General features: G+C 40.2%; 1 protein-coding gene across 2 annotated transcripts in view; it reads right to left on the minus strand.

Annotated features, from left to right (window-relative positions):
* The window catches only part of LOC309657290 (uncharacterized protein), a gene marked incomplete at its 5' end in the record, with an annotated part of 80,763 nt that overhangs the window by 41,221 nt on the left and 21,418 nt on the right, over nt 1-18,124 (minus strand). Inside the window, one exon of one of the 2 annotated variants that reach the window (XM_082454494.1) lies at nt 156-4,761. The exons of the other annotated variant lie outside the window; for it this stretch is intronic. Coding sequence (XP_082310620.1) covers nt 4,728-4,761 — 34 coding nt within the window. The 3' untranslated portion in view covers nt 156-4,727. Of the gene's footprint in view, nt 1-155; nt 4,762-18,124 lie in introns of those variants that run through there. 2 annotated transcript variants of the gene reach the window in all.

Genomic DNA, 18,124 nt, shown 5'->3' on the forward strand with positions numbered 1-18,124 from the left:
AAAAAAAAGTTTTTTTGAGGTAAAATTTGTTGTAGATTACAAAAGTAATAAGGGATTTGTATGCAATGAAAACCAATTAGGGGACATTTTGAATTCCAAAAGTACACACAAAAAAATGGCAACTAGATTTATCTTGTTTCATGTTTTTAGGTTACAAAAAGTATATTGATTCTTCTGAAAATACATGGGGATTTTGCAGAAGATTCCTCCCACAAATCAATTTAAAGACATCAAAACCAAAAAAAAAAAAGATACTGCAACAACAACAACAAAAATGTATAAAGACAATATTATCAACACTGAACTAAGGGGACATGTCTAATCTTGTCTATAAACTTCACAAGCCATCAATGAAGAATAATTCAGTTTAGAGCAGGGTAAATATAAATGCCAGGAGTAAAGAGTAAAGGACAAGTTGGCAGGGCAAGACGTTGTAAAAAACTTCTTTCATGTTTTCCGGTTTGGAAGTACTAGAACTGATGACAGGAGCATACTGGGAAAAAGACATGGAATCTAGTCTTTGGGGCCCTTCAGCCCACATTCCAAGGCAGAAGCTAGAAGAAATACGAAGCAGGAGAGGTGTTCTCCTCGACCCATCACAAAGTGGGGAAGGGATGGGGATAATTCCTGGGACCACTATCTCAATCTTAAGTGATAGTGGCAAGGAAAAGCAGATTAAGTGTGGAGATGTAGGTGCAGACACACACACACACACACACACACACACGACAAAACATATGATGACTGTTCCCCAAAGTGGTTCACTCATCCTAAAGACAAGAGAAAAACACATTGAAAATAATATGTCCTCACAATTGGTTAGGAAATATCACTATCTCAATTCATCTAGTCTCAGGTGCAGGAGTTTTAACAGAATTATGAAGAAAGAGAAAGCAGAGATAAATTTCTCTGAATATAGTTACCCATAGACATGGCTTCCTATCCAGCTCATGCAGCTACATAAGTGAACAGAGGATAGAACATTTCATCTTCTAGCTCTAGTGAAGACTCAAATAGTGCCCAGAGAAATAGGAAAATAAGCCAATGAGAAGCCATAGATGTTATTTCTAGACAAATAATAATCCTGAATAAACTGATTCAAAGTTGAGAATAAGAGAGACAATCTTTAATAATATCTATAAAAGAGAAAAAGAAATCAAACACCAGCATCAAAGAGAATACTCTGGACAAAGTTTACTCTTGCAAATAGAAAAAAATTTAGAAAACAATGTTTAATAATGTCAGAGAAAAGTTGACATAAGAGAATTGAATAAAAACAGAACAGAGTTCAGTATTTTAGGAGGAAGATACTATTGTTGGACCTCAAGTTCATTTGGAGCAAAATTTACCCTACAGAGAAATGAAAAAATGACATTGAGATATGTTTAAGATATCCACACAATGCAGAGGGAAAAAAGGATAAAGATAATTTAGAAAAAAGATAATTAGATATAGAAGAAAGGCAACAGAAAGCCAAAATATAAATGATTGGTACAAATAAAAGGGCAGGCCCTATGGAACACTAACAATTTTAAAAATTTTTCAATAAACGGAGGCTTACCTAAATCTACAGATTTAAAGGGATCATTGTATTACAGATAAAAATTAATTAACTGAAATAAACTGCTCCACAAAATCATGTATAAATATGATTGATGTCTCATTCATTTTATTTAATTATTCAGTTTCCTAACTGCTTTATTAGCAGGAAGTCCAATTATCTCCCTGTTGCATCTCCATCCTCTTACAGATCTATACAAGAATTCTTGTGGCCATTACAATCTCCAAAAGGTCAAAAGGAGGCTACTCCGGCCTCCACATCTATGCAGGAATAGAACTGCACCACAGTCAGTCCATTTCCATCATTAGCTCCCACTGCAACCCAACAGGTTACTGAAAATCAGTTCATATAAATGAGGGAAATAGCAAATCATCATCAGGCAAATAGCATAGTAATAATGTGGCAGGCAAGAACCATCAATGGATGCCAAAAATGAGTGGGCCAAGTATAATGAGAAATAGGGTAGTCTCAAAGAATCTCCCTCCAAGATGTTTATTAATTGAAAAGGAAAAATGAAAACATCACATTGGAAAAATGCTGCCAACACCACTTTAACCAAGTGATCAAGGCTAATGTCATCCCCAGTAATGTGACATTGTGACATCACTGTACCTCCTGAAAGGATGCGCTGATAAGAGCACCTTCACTTCCATGGTTTTTTGCCAAAAATGCATAACTTGCATCTAATCATGCATAATAAAATACTGGACAAACCCAAACTGAGGGACTTTCTAAAAAAATAACTGACCATTAAGTGCTGTCCAAAAGCATCAAGATCCTAAAAGACAAAGTAGGACTGAGGAAATGTGACAGATAGAGGAGGTAAAGGAAGCATGAACTAAATGCAATGTGGGATCCCAAATAGGATACTGGACTAGAAAAAGGACACTATGAGAAAACTGAAAAGATTTGAGTAAGATCTGTAGTTTAGTCAATATCATTGTTTCAATGTTAATTTCCTGGTTTTGATAATTCTATTGTGATTATGCAATCTGTTGTTAACATTAGGGGAAGCTGGGTGGAGGGCAAATGGGAATTTTCTGTACAGTTTTTGCAACTTTTCTACAAGTCTAGAATTATTTCAAAATAGAAAGGTTTTTTTAAGTCCATATAATTCATTTAATCCTGACACAGATCCCTGTCAGGGGCACGTTGTCCTTTGAAAGGGAGCGATCCTCAGTGCTGTCCCAGCCAAGTTTGTCCCACCCTTGGGCTCCTTGGAGAGTAGCTTTTTGTGCTCAGCTCTTTCCATTTTTTATACACAGGTACATCTCTGGGTCTCTGTTGGGCCAGAAGTTCTGGAGTGGGACTGGTTTCTTGTTTTGACCTCCGCATGATGTCAAAACTATGTCTGCCTTTCACCACAGAAAATAATCCACAGAGCAGAGTTTTTATTTTTAATTCTTAAAACATGAAAGGTCAGATTATTACCTTTTCCCTAAGCTATTCTCCCACTACCTCATTCACCCCAGATGTAGCAGACATAATTGGTCCCCATCCCACCTCCCCTGACCCCATGAGTTCACGGGTACCTGCTATAGGCAGTTTCCAGTACGCTGAGGTTCTCACCTCCAGTGTCTCTTCACTTCTTTGCTTGAGAGAAGTGAAGAGGCCCTGAGGGATCTTAGTCCTGGACAGCAAGTATAACCTGCAGTGTTGGGAGGGGGCGGAATTGCTTTGTAATGACAAGACAGTGAACTTGCTTAGATAAATCCAGCGGGATTAGGGTCAATGATCATGAGTTTTCAGTGAAGCTGATCTTCTCTGTTGTGTGACTTTCATCATCAATGTCCCGCTGAGCTGGTGCAGACATGAACAGCAGATAGTTGGGTTTATCCAGGGTAAGGTTTTGCCAGACATGGGAGAAAAGATAAAAGAGCATAGGAATTTAGAGAATTGGCAAAGGCCTTGTTGAAACAATAAACCTTCTAATTTAAGCTGGAAAAAAGAGTAGTGTAAAAAAAATGGCTGGCAGGCAGAAAGAAAGTGGAGAGACCAATGAATAAGTATATTTTTATGCATTTCCATCTTTATGCAGATTTCCTACATTTGCTGAATGAATGAATGACTCTTTCAAAAGAGTGAGCCTTTTATTTTATTCTTTATACTTTATACATGTTATACATTCTTGTATATGTTTAATGTTAATTATCAAATATTTTACATAAAAAGAAAATGCAGAGGTGAAAACACAAAATTTATTTCTGTTACAAATCTCTTTACTAGGTAGATTACACAGTCAAACCTTCCCGTTTACAACTGATGCAACCCATGCTTTGTTTTTCACACAGAGGATTTCTTTTTCTTCTGAAAAAAATAATCATCCTTAGTTGGTAACAGATTAGAAGTGCTATATCTTCAGGTGCCTGCTTCCAGGGAGCTTCCAGTCGAGGCAAGAATTTAATTGCAAGGTAGCATTGGTAAAATGCACGTGACATCCCTTTAGGAAAGCTTGCTGACCACACCAGGTCACCATATTCTAAGGTCTTCTCCATACCATGTCAAGTATGACCTGGCTCATGCTAACAAACTCTCCTGCTCTGGTCTGCCCAGCAAGGCCAGGTGGAGTTACATGACAGTTCAGGTGATGATCAAAATGGCTGCGACAACTTAGAACAACCCTGGGGCCACAGGAGAAGACTTTACAGAAATTCCACAAACGCCCTGTGTGCAGATGACCTCACTTCAGCCAACACAGCACCTGTCAGGAGAGCCAGCAAAGACTGGGGCTGGGGCCTTCCCTGGTGGTCCAGTGGTTAAGAGTCCATCTTGCAATGCAGGGAACGCTGGTTCAATCCCTGGTCAGGGAAATAAGATCCAACATGCTGCGGGGCAACTAAGCCTGCGGGCCACAACTAGAGAGAAGCCCACGCAGAGCAATGAAAGATCCTGTGTGCAGCAACTAAGACCCAATGCAGCCAAAAAATAAATAAATATTTTTTTAAAAAAAAAAAGCTTAAAAAGACTACAGTTTCAAATAACCTCCTCTTCAAATATTGGACAGAGATATTTAAAAAAAAAAAGACTGCGGCTGCTCCTGGACATGTGGATTTAGCTTCACTTTGAAGTCTGAAGAAGACCAGCGTCTTCTTCTGCCATCTAGTGATCATTAGTGGAAATGCAGGCCTCCAAACTCCCTGAAAGACTGCAGCAGTCTGGTTCCGGGTTAGAGCTGGCCGAAAGAGAAATCAGGGAGAGATCTGGAAAACAGAAGTGAAGCTGCAGTCAGTGCTCTCTGAAGGTCACTGTGGTTAGAGGCGGTGTGAGAGCCAGACACAGAGGTGCCGGCGGCTTCCGGTTTGTACTCCTTCTTTCTGACCTCGCTCCCAGCTCTTCCCGACAGCTGGCTGTTCTGAGCGACCCCACACCCACCACCAAATGCTCCTCTGTAACTCAGAGGCGGCAGCCAAGAGGAGGGCGCGGCCTTCCCTAGACGTTGACGCCAGCCCTTCAGGGTCCCGCGCTAGTAGCGGATGTGCCTGGCTTCCTCCACGCTCACGCTTGTCCACCTGTGCCCATAGTCCAGAACAACTGCCCTTTGCCCTGACCCCCCGACTCCCTTTTCCAAACTTGACTGCCCCAGCCCTTCTCCCACTAGTGTACTGTCCAATTCCTATAATAGGGACTTCCCTGGCAGTCCAGTGGTTAATACTCCGCGCTTCAACTGCAGGGGGCATGGGTTTGATCCCTGGTGGGCGAACTAAGATCCCACATATCGCATGGTGCAGCCAAAAAAAACCAAAAACGCACCAAGCTTCCAGTTGCTATAATAAATCCTTATTGCATATACTTGTAGTGGCTCTGCTTCCCTGAATGAACTTCACTGAAACACTCCCTCTGCAGTAATCCATGACTGCAAAGTGGATGCTTCCCTGGATAACTCCTCAACGACCGCGAATCTCAGGAGGTTGCATCTGATTGGTGGACTCTAATTCACGTTTGCATTCCTGCAAATAAGGTAAGCAGGAAATGTATGGTGTTTGTTTTGTTTTTAAGCATTAAAATGTGGAGATGATGTTTGCCAGTGTCCTGTTTGAAACAAATGGCCTCCTTAAACTGGATAGTTTGATGAGAATTTAAGATGTGGGTAGCGGCTTAGGGAAAGCGGAGAGCAGTTGCAGTCCCTGCGCTTGAAAAATAAGGAGAGGGAGCAGATAATACAACTAGAGAGGGATGTGGAGGGGGCATCAGACAGGAGCTTTAAATATTTAGAAACCCTAAAATTTTGCAAAAGTAATTTCTTCAATACTCTTTTTCTTTCTCCAATATTTCTTTTTTTACCCTCTGAAGTAGTTTATCTTAATTATGGAAGGCACTGGGGAATTAATTATTTTAAAAATATTGCATGAGATCTTCCTTCTTTCCTTCCTTCCTTCCTTCCTTCTTTCCTTCCTTCCTTCCCTCCCTCCCTCCCTTTTTTTCTTCCTTCCTTCCTTTCTTTCTTTCTTCCTTTCTTTTCTTTCTTTCTTTCTTTCTTTCTTTCTTTCTTTCTTTCTTTCTTTCTTTCTTTCTTCCTTCCTTCCTTCCTTCCTTCCTTCCTTCCTTCCTTTCTTTCTTTCTTTCTTTCTTTCTTTCTTTCTTTCTTTCTTTCTTTCTTTCTTTCTTTCTTTCTTTCTTTCTTTCTTTCTTTCTCATACCTAAAGTCATTGCTTCTGTGAAGATTTTTTTCTCTTGTCATGCCAAATCTGATCCTCTTACCCTTCCAGCAGGCTAGCCTAAACATATTCAGATTGCTCTAATACATATTCTCAAATATCTCAGAAGATTTTTACATAAATGTACTCATTTTCTCCACTAAAATTCTTTGTGTCATCTGTATTTCTTTATTTTGCACTTGGCAATTTTTTTTTAATAAATTTATTTTTTATTTATTTATTTTTGGCTGCATTGGGTCTTCGTTGCGGCATGGCCTTTCTCTAGGTGCAGCGAGCAGGGGCTACTCTTCGTTGTGCACGGGCTTCTAACTGTGGTGGCTTCTCTTGTTGCGGAGCACGGGCTCTAGGTGCGTGGGCTTCAGTAGTTGTGGCTCGGGGGCTCTAAAGTGCAGGCTCAGTAGTTGTGGCGCACGGGCACAGTTGCTCTGCGGCATGTGGGATCTTCGCGGACCAGGGCTTGAACCACTGTACCCTACATTGGCAGGCGGATTCTTAACCGCTGCGCCACCAGGGAAGTGCCACACTTGGCACTTTTAATTTTCTTTTTTTAAGAGTTTTCATGGAGCTTATTTTCCCCCACAGATATTCTTATTTCCTCATAGTCTTAAAGACCTAAGATTGTATGCTTTTAAATAAGTTCTACCATTTTCTTCATTTTCACTTTAAAGGTCCTAAAGAGACTTTGTGAAGATTTTAGGGGTTCTGGAAAATTTTTAAGGAGAATTTAAAAAACAAGTTATGCTTTCTTTGCCAACTTTAGATTCTTAAAGACCTTTGTGGATTTTTCTAAATGAGAAGCTTCCAAGTAATTTGATTTCTTTCTTTCTCCCTGTTTTCTTTCCTGACAACCTGACCATAGAGACAGAAGCTGAAAATTCCAGATGAGACTCTGGGGAATACTTTAGGAGGCTAACCCTAAATCTACTTCTTTCTCTTCTACTTAATAGAGGTTTTTCCCCCACTCTGGGCTAGAGAGGGTTTTTTTTTAATGAAGCTTTTCCTCCTCCTAGGACCCTAGTTTTAAAAGCCAGGGTGAATTTCTTAAACATGAGAATTTTCTGGAGCTCATTTCTTCTCTTTCACTTTTAACAGTCTCTGACTTTTTGTAAGAAATCTGCTTCAGAAAATCTTAAAGGAACTGGGGAATTAATTATTGAGGAAGTTTTGCATGAAGCTGTGGTCTTCCTGTCTGCTTCAAATACCCGGTTCTTTCTGAAAGCCTCAGGACATGAGATGGTGTTCTCTGATGAAGAATGACATCATGTAGTAAGTGTTGACTCAAGCTGATGCTGCCTCCCAGTTGTGAAATTGAGGTGTAGATGAAAGAATGTGGTTTTTAGAGTCAGAACACAAATTTCAAGTTTTGTGTCACTACCACCTAATAACTGCATATTTGTAATTTATTTGCTTGGCCTTTCTCAATCTCATTTCCTGTATCTGCTAAAGAGGGAATCATATCTACTCCCAAAGATTTGTTGGGAGAGTTAAATTTGATAATATACATAAAAGTGCCAAACATGACTTGGCACATAGGGAGGCATTCAGAGGAGAGGCAACCAAATCCTGATATCCAAGAAAGCTGGCCAGGGGGCTGGGCTGCTAATTGGTAGGAATAGAGAATATCAAACAAGCCCCACTCTTTGATTATCCTTGACTATGCCTTTAACAGTCTTGTTATATGCTTTCCCTAATATGGTGGTTTTCAATCCCGGCTACACATTAGGGTCACTTAGGTAACCTTAAAAAATATTGAAGGAGAGGGAGCAGTGAGGAATGAAATCAGAATCTTTGGAGGGGGCAGGCAAAGATATGTGTTTTTCTGGTGGTTCTAATGCATAAGTCGTGATTGAGAATCACTGACCTGAGTAATTTTATGCTAAGGAAAGGTATCATCATAACTTGTGAAATCTAGTCCCCCTAAAACCAGGTTTATGATTAACTTCTCAATCCAAGACTTTATTCCCTGTCTTGTCCTGCCCCTGTTCTCAGGATTGAAGAGTGTCAAAGAAAAGGGAAACCGAGCAGAACCTGCAGGGCCTTCCCAGGTACAAAAGCCTCTCTGGGTCCCCTGTTTCTTGTTTGTAGGAGAAAGGCCTTGGTCTTCTAGGCCTTCCCTGGGTTCCAAAGAGCAGGCACAAGCAGTTACTAAGTAGGGAAGTGAGGGAATGCAGAAACAAAGGAAAAACCATCAAGAAACAATAGTTCAGCTATAAAACAGAGTCCTAATTCCTCCTCAAGGGATATACACACCATTCTGACACATATCTTTGAGTTGTTCTGTGGGAATTAAGAACACCTCCACCCAGGTGGACGATGGTGACTACATGCTGACCACAAACATGTAGACCCCAGACTGGTTGGAACTAGAAGGTTGATGATTAAGATACCTGAAACACCACCCTGTTACCTCGCCACCAACCAATCACAAGAAAGTCACACACCCTGCAGCCCTCACCCCAAATGTTGCCTTTGAAAACCTTTCCCTGAAAGCCATTGGGGGACTCTGGTCTTCTGAGCATGAACTGCCCTTGCTCCTTGCCTGGCACCCTGTAAATAAATGCCATACTTTTTTTTCACCACAACCTGGTGTCAGTAAAAGCGGGCAAACAGACCCAAGTTTGGTTTGGTAACACTTTAAGAACAACTCTCCAACTATTAACAAAAAGACATGCCATAGATTGGGAGAAAATATTTGCAAAACACAGATCTGATAAAGGACCACTATCCAAAATTTACAATGAACTTTTTATCGAGCAAGGGTTTACTGCCTGATACACACAGAAGCCAGTACTATGTCACTGGCTTTTCAGAAAAGAAAATGCTTTATTGCAAGGTCAGCCTGAAAGGAGACTGGGGGCTCTCAAATCTATCTTCACAATCCAGGATTCAGGGTGAAATTTAAGGGGTTATGGGGAACAGATTGGTATGTGCAAACGCTGGCAAGGCAGGTTTCAACTGAAGGGCTTTGGAACTTGGACATTTATGGTAAGATACGGTAAAGGGGTTTCAGCACTGGATATTCCTGGACAGTAGACCCTTCGCTTCTGAAAGGGTTCCAGTGTTCAGGTTCCAGTCATGTCCCAGGTCCTTTGGTTCTGTCACAGGGGAGGGGAAGTAGAGACTTTGAGGTCAAAATTTTCTCCTCTGCCTATGCTCAGCTGCATGACTTGTGGTTTTGTTCTGTCATCTCTGAAAAACAACTAAGTATCTTGTAATCAACAGAGTAGGTCCAGTTTGGGCTGGTCCTGTGGTTACAAACTCTTACAGTTCAATAATAAGGCAAACAACTCAATTTAAAAGTGGACAAAAGATATGAACAGATAATTTGTATTAATCATTTTCTTTATTTATTAAAAAAAATTTGGGAGTATAGTTAATTTATAATGTTGTATTAGTTTCAGGTGTACAGCAAAGTGAATCAGTTATACATATACATATATTTGAGGCAGGAGATAGATGGGCCTCTGGCTGAACAGCTGGAATTTGTCTCCTGCGGACAGATACTTCAAGATGAAGAGGAGGAGGAGCTAAGCCCTTCCCAGATAAGAGACCACATTTCTCATTCTCAAGGTCAAGGAGACCTTCCTGACTACACATGTATAGAAAGGCTCCTTGAAGGTCAAAAAGGGAGGGGGTGCCACACCACAGTAGGTGATGTCAACCTACCCATAGACCTTTTCGCTAGAATCCATCTTGGCCAAGAGATGCGTGTGCACACATGGGAGGACCCTGAGATAAACCAAATATGAACTCAGAACCAGACAAAGCAAGATGATTACCCAAAGGAAACCCAGAAAAAATGCCCCATATAAGTGATTCAAACTACCACGAGGGCACGACTCTCCCTCTGAGTCCTCCCGTGTGTCTATCCACATGTACTCTTTTTCCTCCTAATAAACGCTTTACTTGTTTCACTACTTTCCGCCTTTATGGGAATTCATTTCTGCAAGGCTGTATGGGCCAGGGCCTTGTCACTGGCTACTGGTCTAGTGGTTAGGATTCAGTGCTCTCACTGCTGCGGCCTGACTTCAGTCTGGGAACCGAAATCCTGCTTCAAGCAGGATTGGGAACTGAATGGGAACCAGTTGGGAACTGAAATCCTGCTTCAAGGCCCTGCAAGCTGAGGCCACCCAAGATCATATTCACTCTTTTTTATGTATTAATTGTTAAAAAAAAATTTTTTTTTGTATTTTATGATGTTTTGACATCTTACAAAGCTTGCTGGCTGGGGAGAGACTGCCCCTCCCAGGGATAGCCAATTCTAGAGATAGCAAAGACTGAGCTGGGAGCACTTCTTTTACAGACAAACCAACCAATCCCAAATCTATAACCCCAACCACCTCCTTGTCTTACTCTCACACACCAAGCCAGTATTTTCCTGCTTTACATCATCCTAGGGCCAGGTACCAGACAACTAGAGACCATCCTATAGCCCAAATCCCACTAAAATTACTCAAACTAGCTAATCCTCACCTTTTTTTGCCCATGGAAACCCCAGTAAAGATGCTTCCTCTTCCCTTTCCTCTTACCAATCTCAAATGGAGGGGAGGGAGAAGGGGATAGATCTAGTGGGTAGAACTAGGGCTACTCTTTGGGAAAATTGCAAAGTACATGTGTGTGTTTGGATTCCTCAGCAACCTTTTTGTGCTGTCCCCAAATTTGCCAAGGCCTCGCACCTCTCCCTGTCCTCTTGTTTTCCCTACAGGAACCAAGTGCCCCTCTCAGTTCTCTAGGGCAATTGTCTTCAAACATTTTTGTTCACTTATCCCTTAAAATAAGTATGAAAATCTGTGTACCTTGCTGCTTATTTTTAAAGTCACTAAAATTTTATCATACATTTAAATAAGCTAGTTTCTTGTTAATAGAGGAGACAAAATATTAAATATTTTGTAAGATAAAATAGGATGATTGATTATAATTGGAATCAATATTTCAAGATAAAATTTGATGAAATAGGTCTCAACTACCTCGCTGAATAAGCATAGTCCACCTAAAGAAGTGATGTTGTATTTTTATCTGTGGGTTTTATCCAATGTATGTCAACATTTTGGTAGCCTCACAAACCATTCCATTTGCATTTAAAGGAATAAGCATCATTATCTATGCTTCCTACCGTGTTGTGAATTTAGTGTCCCAACACGGGCCAAGCACCCTATTTCTCAGGCCAAACTTCACCTTTAACAGAAATGTATGTAAGATCCCATGCCTCAATTAATCATTGCAAGAGGGTTCCTTGAAAGAAAAGCTTTAATATTTGTTTGGCTCCTCAGAGGCACTTACATTCCAGAGGCAAGCACTGTGATGAGATTTGGATTAGGGGTGGGAGACAGGTATGCCATTCTCATACCACTGGGGACTCAAATATTTCAGGCAGATCAATTTGAGGAAAAGATACATAAGGATGTTGACATCACTTTAAACTATTCATGTAAGTGCACATTTCGGAAAGTTTTCAGGTATCACCATGGGTGTGCATACCTATTGTTATCTTTTAAAACTTAACTCTATTTTAAACCTTATATTAATGGACTAAAAGGATTCATCCTGTTTAAAGAAACTTCAGGTATCATGGAGCTGGTAGTAAAAGTATTTTGGAATGTGCTAGTACTTGCCCATTGCCCTGGAAATTGCTCATTAATGGTTATCATCCTTTGCCTGCACATAAGATGCACTCTGGTTTTAGATTCTTGAGAAAAATCCACATTTAAATCTTTATTTCTGGATATACTTTCTATTTTATTTCTGAGCTATTAAAATGTAGGTGCCTTTTTCAGATTACTGACAAAAGCTATTTTTTCCTTCTCTATCTTACATATAATCTTATTTCTTTCTGATCATAAAGACTTGAGATTGTATTCACTTAAGATTTCAGTACATTTTCATATATATGTTTGTCTTTTTTTTAATTTTTAAATTTTTAAATTTTTGGCTGTGTTGGGTCTTCGTTGCTGTGCGCTGCTTTCTCTAGTTGCGGTGCGCAGGCTTCTCACTGCGGTGGCTTCTCTTGTTGCGGAGCATGGGCTCTAGGCACGCGGGCTTCAGTAGTTGTTTCATGCGGGCTCAGTAGATGTGGCTCGCGGGCTCTAGAGTGCAGGCTCAGTAGTTGTGATGCACGGGCTCAGTAGTTATGGCTCGTGGTCTCTAGACTGCAGGCTCAGTAGTTGTGGCACATGGGCTTAGTTGCTCCACGGCATGTAGGATCTTCCTGGACCAGTGCTCGAACCCGTGTCCCCTGCATTGGCAGGAGTATTCTTAACAACTGTGCCACCAGGGAAGTCCTGTCTTCTTCTTTTTTTTTTTTTTAATTTTATTGGAGTATAGTTGATTTACAATGTTGTGTGTTTGTCTTAAATATATAAATGAATGCATTACTTGAGAGAGTTCAAATGGGATTAATTTTTTTCCTTCTGCCACAAGTTCTCATTTCCTCTTTCTGTAGCCTAGAAATAAAAACCCAACTTTGTAGTAGTTATGGTTTAGATAGAGGTTGGCAAACTATAATCAATGGGCCAAATCAGACCCAACGCATGTTTTGTATGGCCCATGAGCTAAGAATGGTTTTGTAAAATTTTTACATTTTTAAATTGTTGAAAAAAATCAGAAGAAAAATAATACTGAGCTGGCCAAAAAGTTCATTCGTCTTTTTTCCGTAAGATGGCTCTAGTAGCACTTAGCTGTCTTTAACTTCATTCGAAACAATTTTGTTAGATTGTATTGTGCCAGCTGTCATATCAGCGTGCATTTTAAAAAAACTTATCAGGGGCTTCCCTGGTGGCGTAGTGGTTGAGAATCTGCCTGCTAATGCAGGGGACACAGGTTCGAGCCCTGGTCTGGGAAGATCCCACATGCCACAGAGCAACTGGGCCCGTGAGCCACAACTGCTGAGCCTGCGTGTCTGGAGCCTGTGCTCTGCAACAAGAGAGGCCGCGATAGTGAGAGGCCCGCACACCGCGAAGAAGAGTGGCCCCCGCTTGCCGCAACTAGAGAAAGCCCTCGCACGGAAACGAAGACCCAACACAGCTAAAAATAAATTAATTAATTAATTTAAAAAAAAAACTTATCAAAACTGGTGAATTTTTGAGTAGCCATTTTAACATTGAAGATGGAAGAAAACAGCAACATGTTCAGCATATTATGCTTTATTATTTCAAGAAAGGTAAAAACGCAACTGAAATGCACAAAAAGATTTGTGCAGTGTATGGAGAAGGTGCTGTGACTGATCGAACGTGTCAAAAGTGGTTTGCGAAGTTTCATGTTGGAGATTTCTCACTGGATGATGCTCCACGGTCGGGTAGACCAGTGGAAGTTGATCGCGATCCAATTGAGACATTAACTGAGAACAATCAAAGTTATACCACGCGGGAGATAGCTGACATACTCAAAATATCCAAATCAAGCATTGAAAATCATTTGCACCAGCTTGATTATGTTAATCGCTTTGATGTTTGGGTTCCACATAAGTAAAGTGAAAAAAACCTTCTTGACTGTATTTCTGCATGCGATTCTCTACTTAAATTAAACGTAATGAAAATGTTTAGTTTTTAAAACAAATTTTGATGGTGATGAAAAGTGGATACTGTACAACAATATGGGATGGAAGAGATTGTGGGGCAAGCGAAATGAACCACCACCACCAACCATGCCAAAGGCCAGTCTTCATCCAAAGGTGATGTTGTGTATATGGTGGGATTGGAAGGGAGTCCTCTATTGTGAGCTCCGTCCGGAAAACCAAAAGATTAATTCCAACAAGTACTGCTTCCAATTAGACCAACTGAAAACAGCACTCGATGAAAAGCATCCAAAATTAGTCAACAGAAAACGCATAATCTTTCATCAGGATACTGCAAGACCGCATGTTTCTTTGATGACCAGGCAAAAACTGTTACAGCTTGGCTGGAAAGTTCATCTGCTGTATTCACCAGATGTTGCACCTTTGGATTCCCATTTATTTAGGTCTTTACAAAATTCTCTTAATGGAAAAAATTTCAATTCCTTGCAAGACTGTAAAAGGCACCTGGAAGAGTTGTTTGCTCAAAAAGATTAAAAATTTGGGGAAGATGGAATTATGCAGCTGCCTGAAAAATGGCAGAAGGTAGTGGAACAAAACGGTGAATATGTTGTTCAATAAAGTTGTTGGTGAAAATTGGGTCTTTTATTTTTACTTGAAAATGGAAGGAACTTTTTGGCCAACCCAATATTTTATGAAAGAAAAATTACATGAAATTCAAATTTCAGTGTTCATTAATAAAGTTTTATTGGAACACAGTCATATTCTTTTGGCCACAGCTGCTTATACACTACAATGGCAAGGTTGAGTAGTTGCAACAAAAACTGCATAGACTGAAATGTTGAAAATATTTACTATCCGGTCCTGTACAGATGTTTGTGATCTCTGCATCAGTTAATTATCATACAATTAAAAGTATGCTCCAGAGTCAAAATAAAGTAGTGTACAGACTGAGTTGACTTTTCACATTGTTTTTTAAACACCGGAAAGACACATTTTGAAATAGAATTCTGTCTAGCAGCTTTCCATGTCATTCAGAATGAAATCCAAAGTCATTATCATGGTCAAGGTCATTCTTGATATTGCCCCTCCCTACCTCTGTAACTTCTGCTACACTTTGCCTTCAGTCAATCTGATTCAGTTACACTGGCTCTTTGCTGTTGTGGGACTCCTACCTCAGGGCCTTTGCACTTACTTGACCACCCCCACCCCTCCATACACACCCACAGATATCACGTAACCTACTTGCTCATTGCATTTTTCACTCTGTTCAAATGTTAACCTCACCAAGAAGCTTTCCTTAACCATCTTATCTAAAATAGCCCCCAGCCCCCAACACACATACTCCATTTGCTAAAAATGTAAATCCCCTGAGAGCAGGTACTTTAAGACAGTTTTATTCAACTCTGCATCTTAGAAGTGCGTGACTCAGAGTAGATGCTCAAGAGTATTTGTTGATAGAATGAATATATGATCCCCTGAAATGGATATGTGTGAGTTACTACATCAAAGAGAGATTCACATGTAAAATGCTGCAAGTTCCACTTGACAAAACAAATGCAAGTACGCATAGACTATCCTGCTTCATTAATGTAAGGATTTAGGGCAGAAAAAAAAAAAAGTAAAACCAGAGAACTCAAGATATTGGCGGATAAAATGGAACCGCTGTGGGTCAGACTTCGTAAACTTGCGCTAGATGTGGACACTCACTCAGAAGCTAGTCGCAGAGTCAGTAGTAAACCAAAGAGGAGGTGCCAGCAAGCTGGGCTGGAGCAGAACAACAGTGATCATGAACCTGCAGGCCTATGTGCTAGGGTCTCTCATAATTGTTCATTAGCCATGTAAGTGGCCTGTGGTGCGGACTTTTTTACACGTAAGAATATTGACTCCCAGAGAAGTAATTTGCCTGAACTTTCACTTTATGCAACTGAGCTAGTGGATTCTATAAGTTTTAGGATTACCAAATGGAAAACCAATACGTGGGTGGTGGTTTGCAATATGAAAGTATGCCTTATTTGAATTCTTTGAAGCATAAAATGCTAACATAGTTTTTCCTAACAATTCGCTATGGGAAATAAGACAGGGAAATGGGTGGGAGTTGTCCAAAACTGAAAGTTGGCCTGGAGATAGAATGCAAATGGAGGAGATAAATGAGAAGTGTGAAGAGCTGATCTCTTAAGACAGTGGTAGAATCCACCTTACTTAGCATCTTTATAAATGATCTGGAGGAGGCTCTATCAGAGAATTATTGGGTTTAAGTTGACTTTTCTGTTGTTTAGCAGGAAGGGTTTAGATAAGAGATAGCAGTCATTGACATGTTAATGAATCCTATCTCCACCTGATGGATTTGAACAGCTGACTTTGGCCGATAAAATGCACTCTTACCACCCGAAAGAGGTGTGGGGTGTGTGTGTGTGTGTGTGTTCATGCGCACCGCCTTGGGAGTCTTGAGGGAAGTACCCACTGACTGAAGTACTGCCTGAAGATGGAATATAAATGGGAATTTTTGAAGACCAGGAGCCTGAGTCAGTTTGGGGTTTAAAAAGTAGTATTTTTCTAAGAAGTAACTGAAATCTCCCCTGAGAAATGCTGATGCCACCACCAACAGCCACCAGAAACCCAAAACACCTTTCCCTACTCTTCTGTAAAAGAGTGGGGTTGATACAGTTGCAGTACTGTGTATTTTTTCTGATTGTTACTAGTGAAAACGGGATTTTTGAAGGGCAGCTAAACTCACTGGAAAGGTATGGGTAGGAGATGTCTGAGAGATCATGAAAATACTAGGTTGAGAAGAAAGAGGAATATAGGGTGAGAAGAGTGATTTTTGTCTGGTCTTTTTTTTTGCCAGTCAAGACATGCTAAGGTTTGCATATCTACTGCTGGTTTCCCTGGGTGTAACTGAAGACTTCACGTAACCTGGATTCAGATTACCTTTCCAGAATCATCTTCCGTTCCAGCCTCAGACCACCACCAAGCAGCACTGAAGTGCACCTTACTACCACATGTTAATTGTTGTCATTATCATATCATTCTTTAAAAACCCATTCAGCTGCCCTATTCTGTGAAGCCTTCCCAAAAGGCCTCTCCACCTCCTGCCCTGAGATTAGCTGATCCTTTTTTCTGGCCTTCCAAAGGACTTGTCTTACTCCTGCCCTTAGCACTTCTTTTATTGTCTCATTTCATAGCTAATTGTTTATTCCTCCCCACCCCCCATCATTAGCTCCTCAAGCGAGGGAATCTTGTTACATCCAACTTCAAAATTTGCTATGTATCTTCTTAATATTTCTATCAGATGTATAAAGAAAGTACACATATTTTCAATGTTTTTCTAAGAAATAGCTGATTTCTTACAGGGTCAGAAGAAAGTGAGTGTAAAATGATAAAAATGTGTTGTCCTACGCTTTGACATATACCTTTGGTTTCCTCAAAATGTTCTTAGAAACTCAGCTCGGAGAAAGGAAAATGAGAACTTGAATTCTAGCTGTTTGGAGACAGTAAATCATAAAAGTAGGGATTAAAGAGATGATGAGATGAACACAAATTTTTATTGATTGTTTTCTCCCAAAAGTGAGAATAATAAGAACCTTGTCCAAGATACCACCTGTCATTGCATCACTTCTTTCTTTTCTTGTATTTTCTTAATTAACAAAATCAGTTACATAATTTTCCTCACAGAGTTTTTCTCTAAGCCATTGTTAAAAAATTTTTACTGACACTTGTTAAAGATAGTTAGGCAGACTTTATTTAGTACAATTGTGTTAGGTATAGGGACCACTGCAGTGGGATTTTTATGGTGGGAGAGAGAGAATGGGCTCAAATCTGAATACATCATGGGCAAGTGGGAAATTTATAGCCAAGGAGCAGGGTGAGGGGTCAGTGGATGGCAAATTACTAAAAGAAAACATCAGGGATCAGGAGGATTCTGGCAAAAAACTGACCTAGCAGGATTCTTGCTGAAGACAGGTGAGAGTAAACAGACATCACCTGGGGGATGGTGGGGGATGGTGGAGGGGATGAGCGACCTGATCAGATATCCAGGGTGATCAGATATCCAGGGTGAAGGGCTCTGGTTAAAATGACTTAGCAGGGTTCTTGCTAAAATTAGAATTTTACAGGGAAGTTCATGGATGGACCTCGGAAAAGGTTCAGGAGCCTGACTAAAGTTTGCTCAAGCAAAGAATCTTTGTCATCATTATTTGCGGGAGAAAATATTTCAGTAACTTAAAATAGACATGTGTAGTAAGTTTCAGTAAATTCCACAATGTTAAAAATTGCATGAGATGGAAGAAATGTGAAAATAAAAATAATATTAAAGACTGTAACATTAGAGCTTTAACTATTTCAACTCTCCTTCATAAAAATAGGAAACATTACCAAATTTAAATGATCTAAATCACTGCA

This window comes from Balaenoptera physalus, assembly GCF_965194825.1.
Source record: "Balaenoptera physalus genome assembly, chromosome: 3".
Taxonomy (NCBI): Eukaryota; Metazoa; Chordata; class Mammalia; order Artiodactyla; family Balaenopteridae; genus Balaenoptera; species Balaenoptera physalus.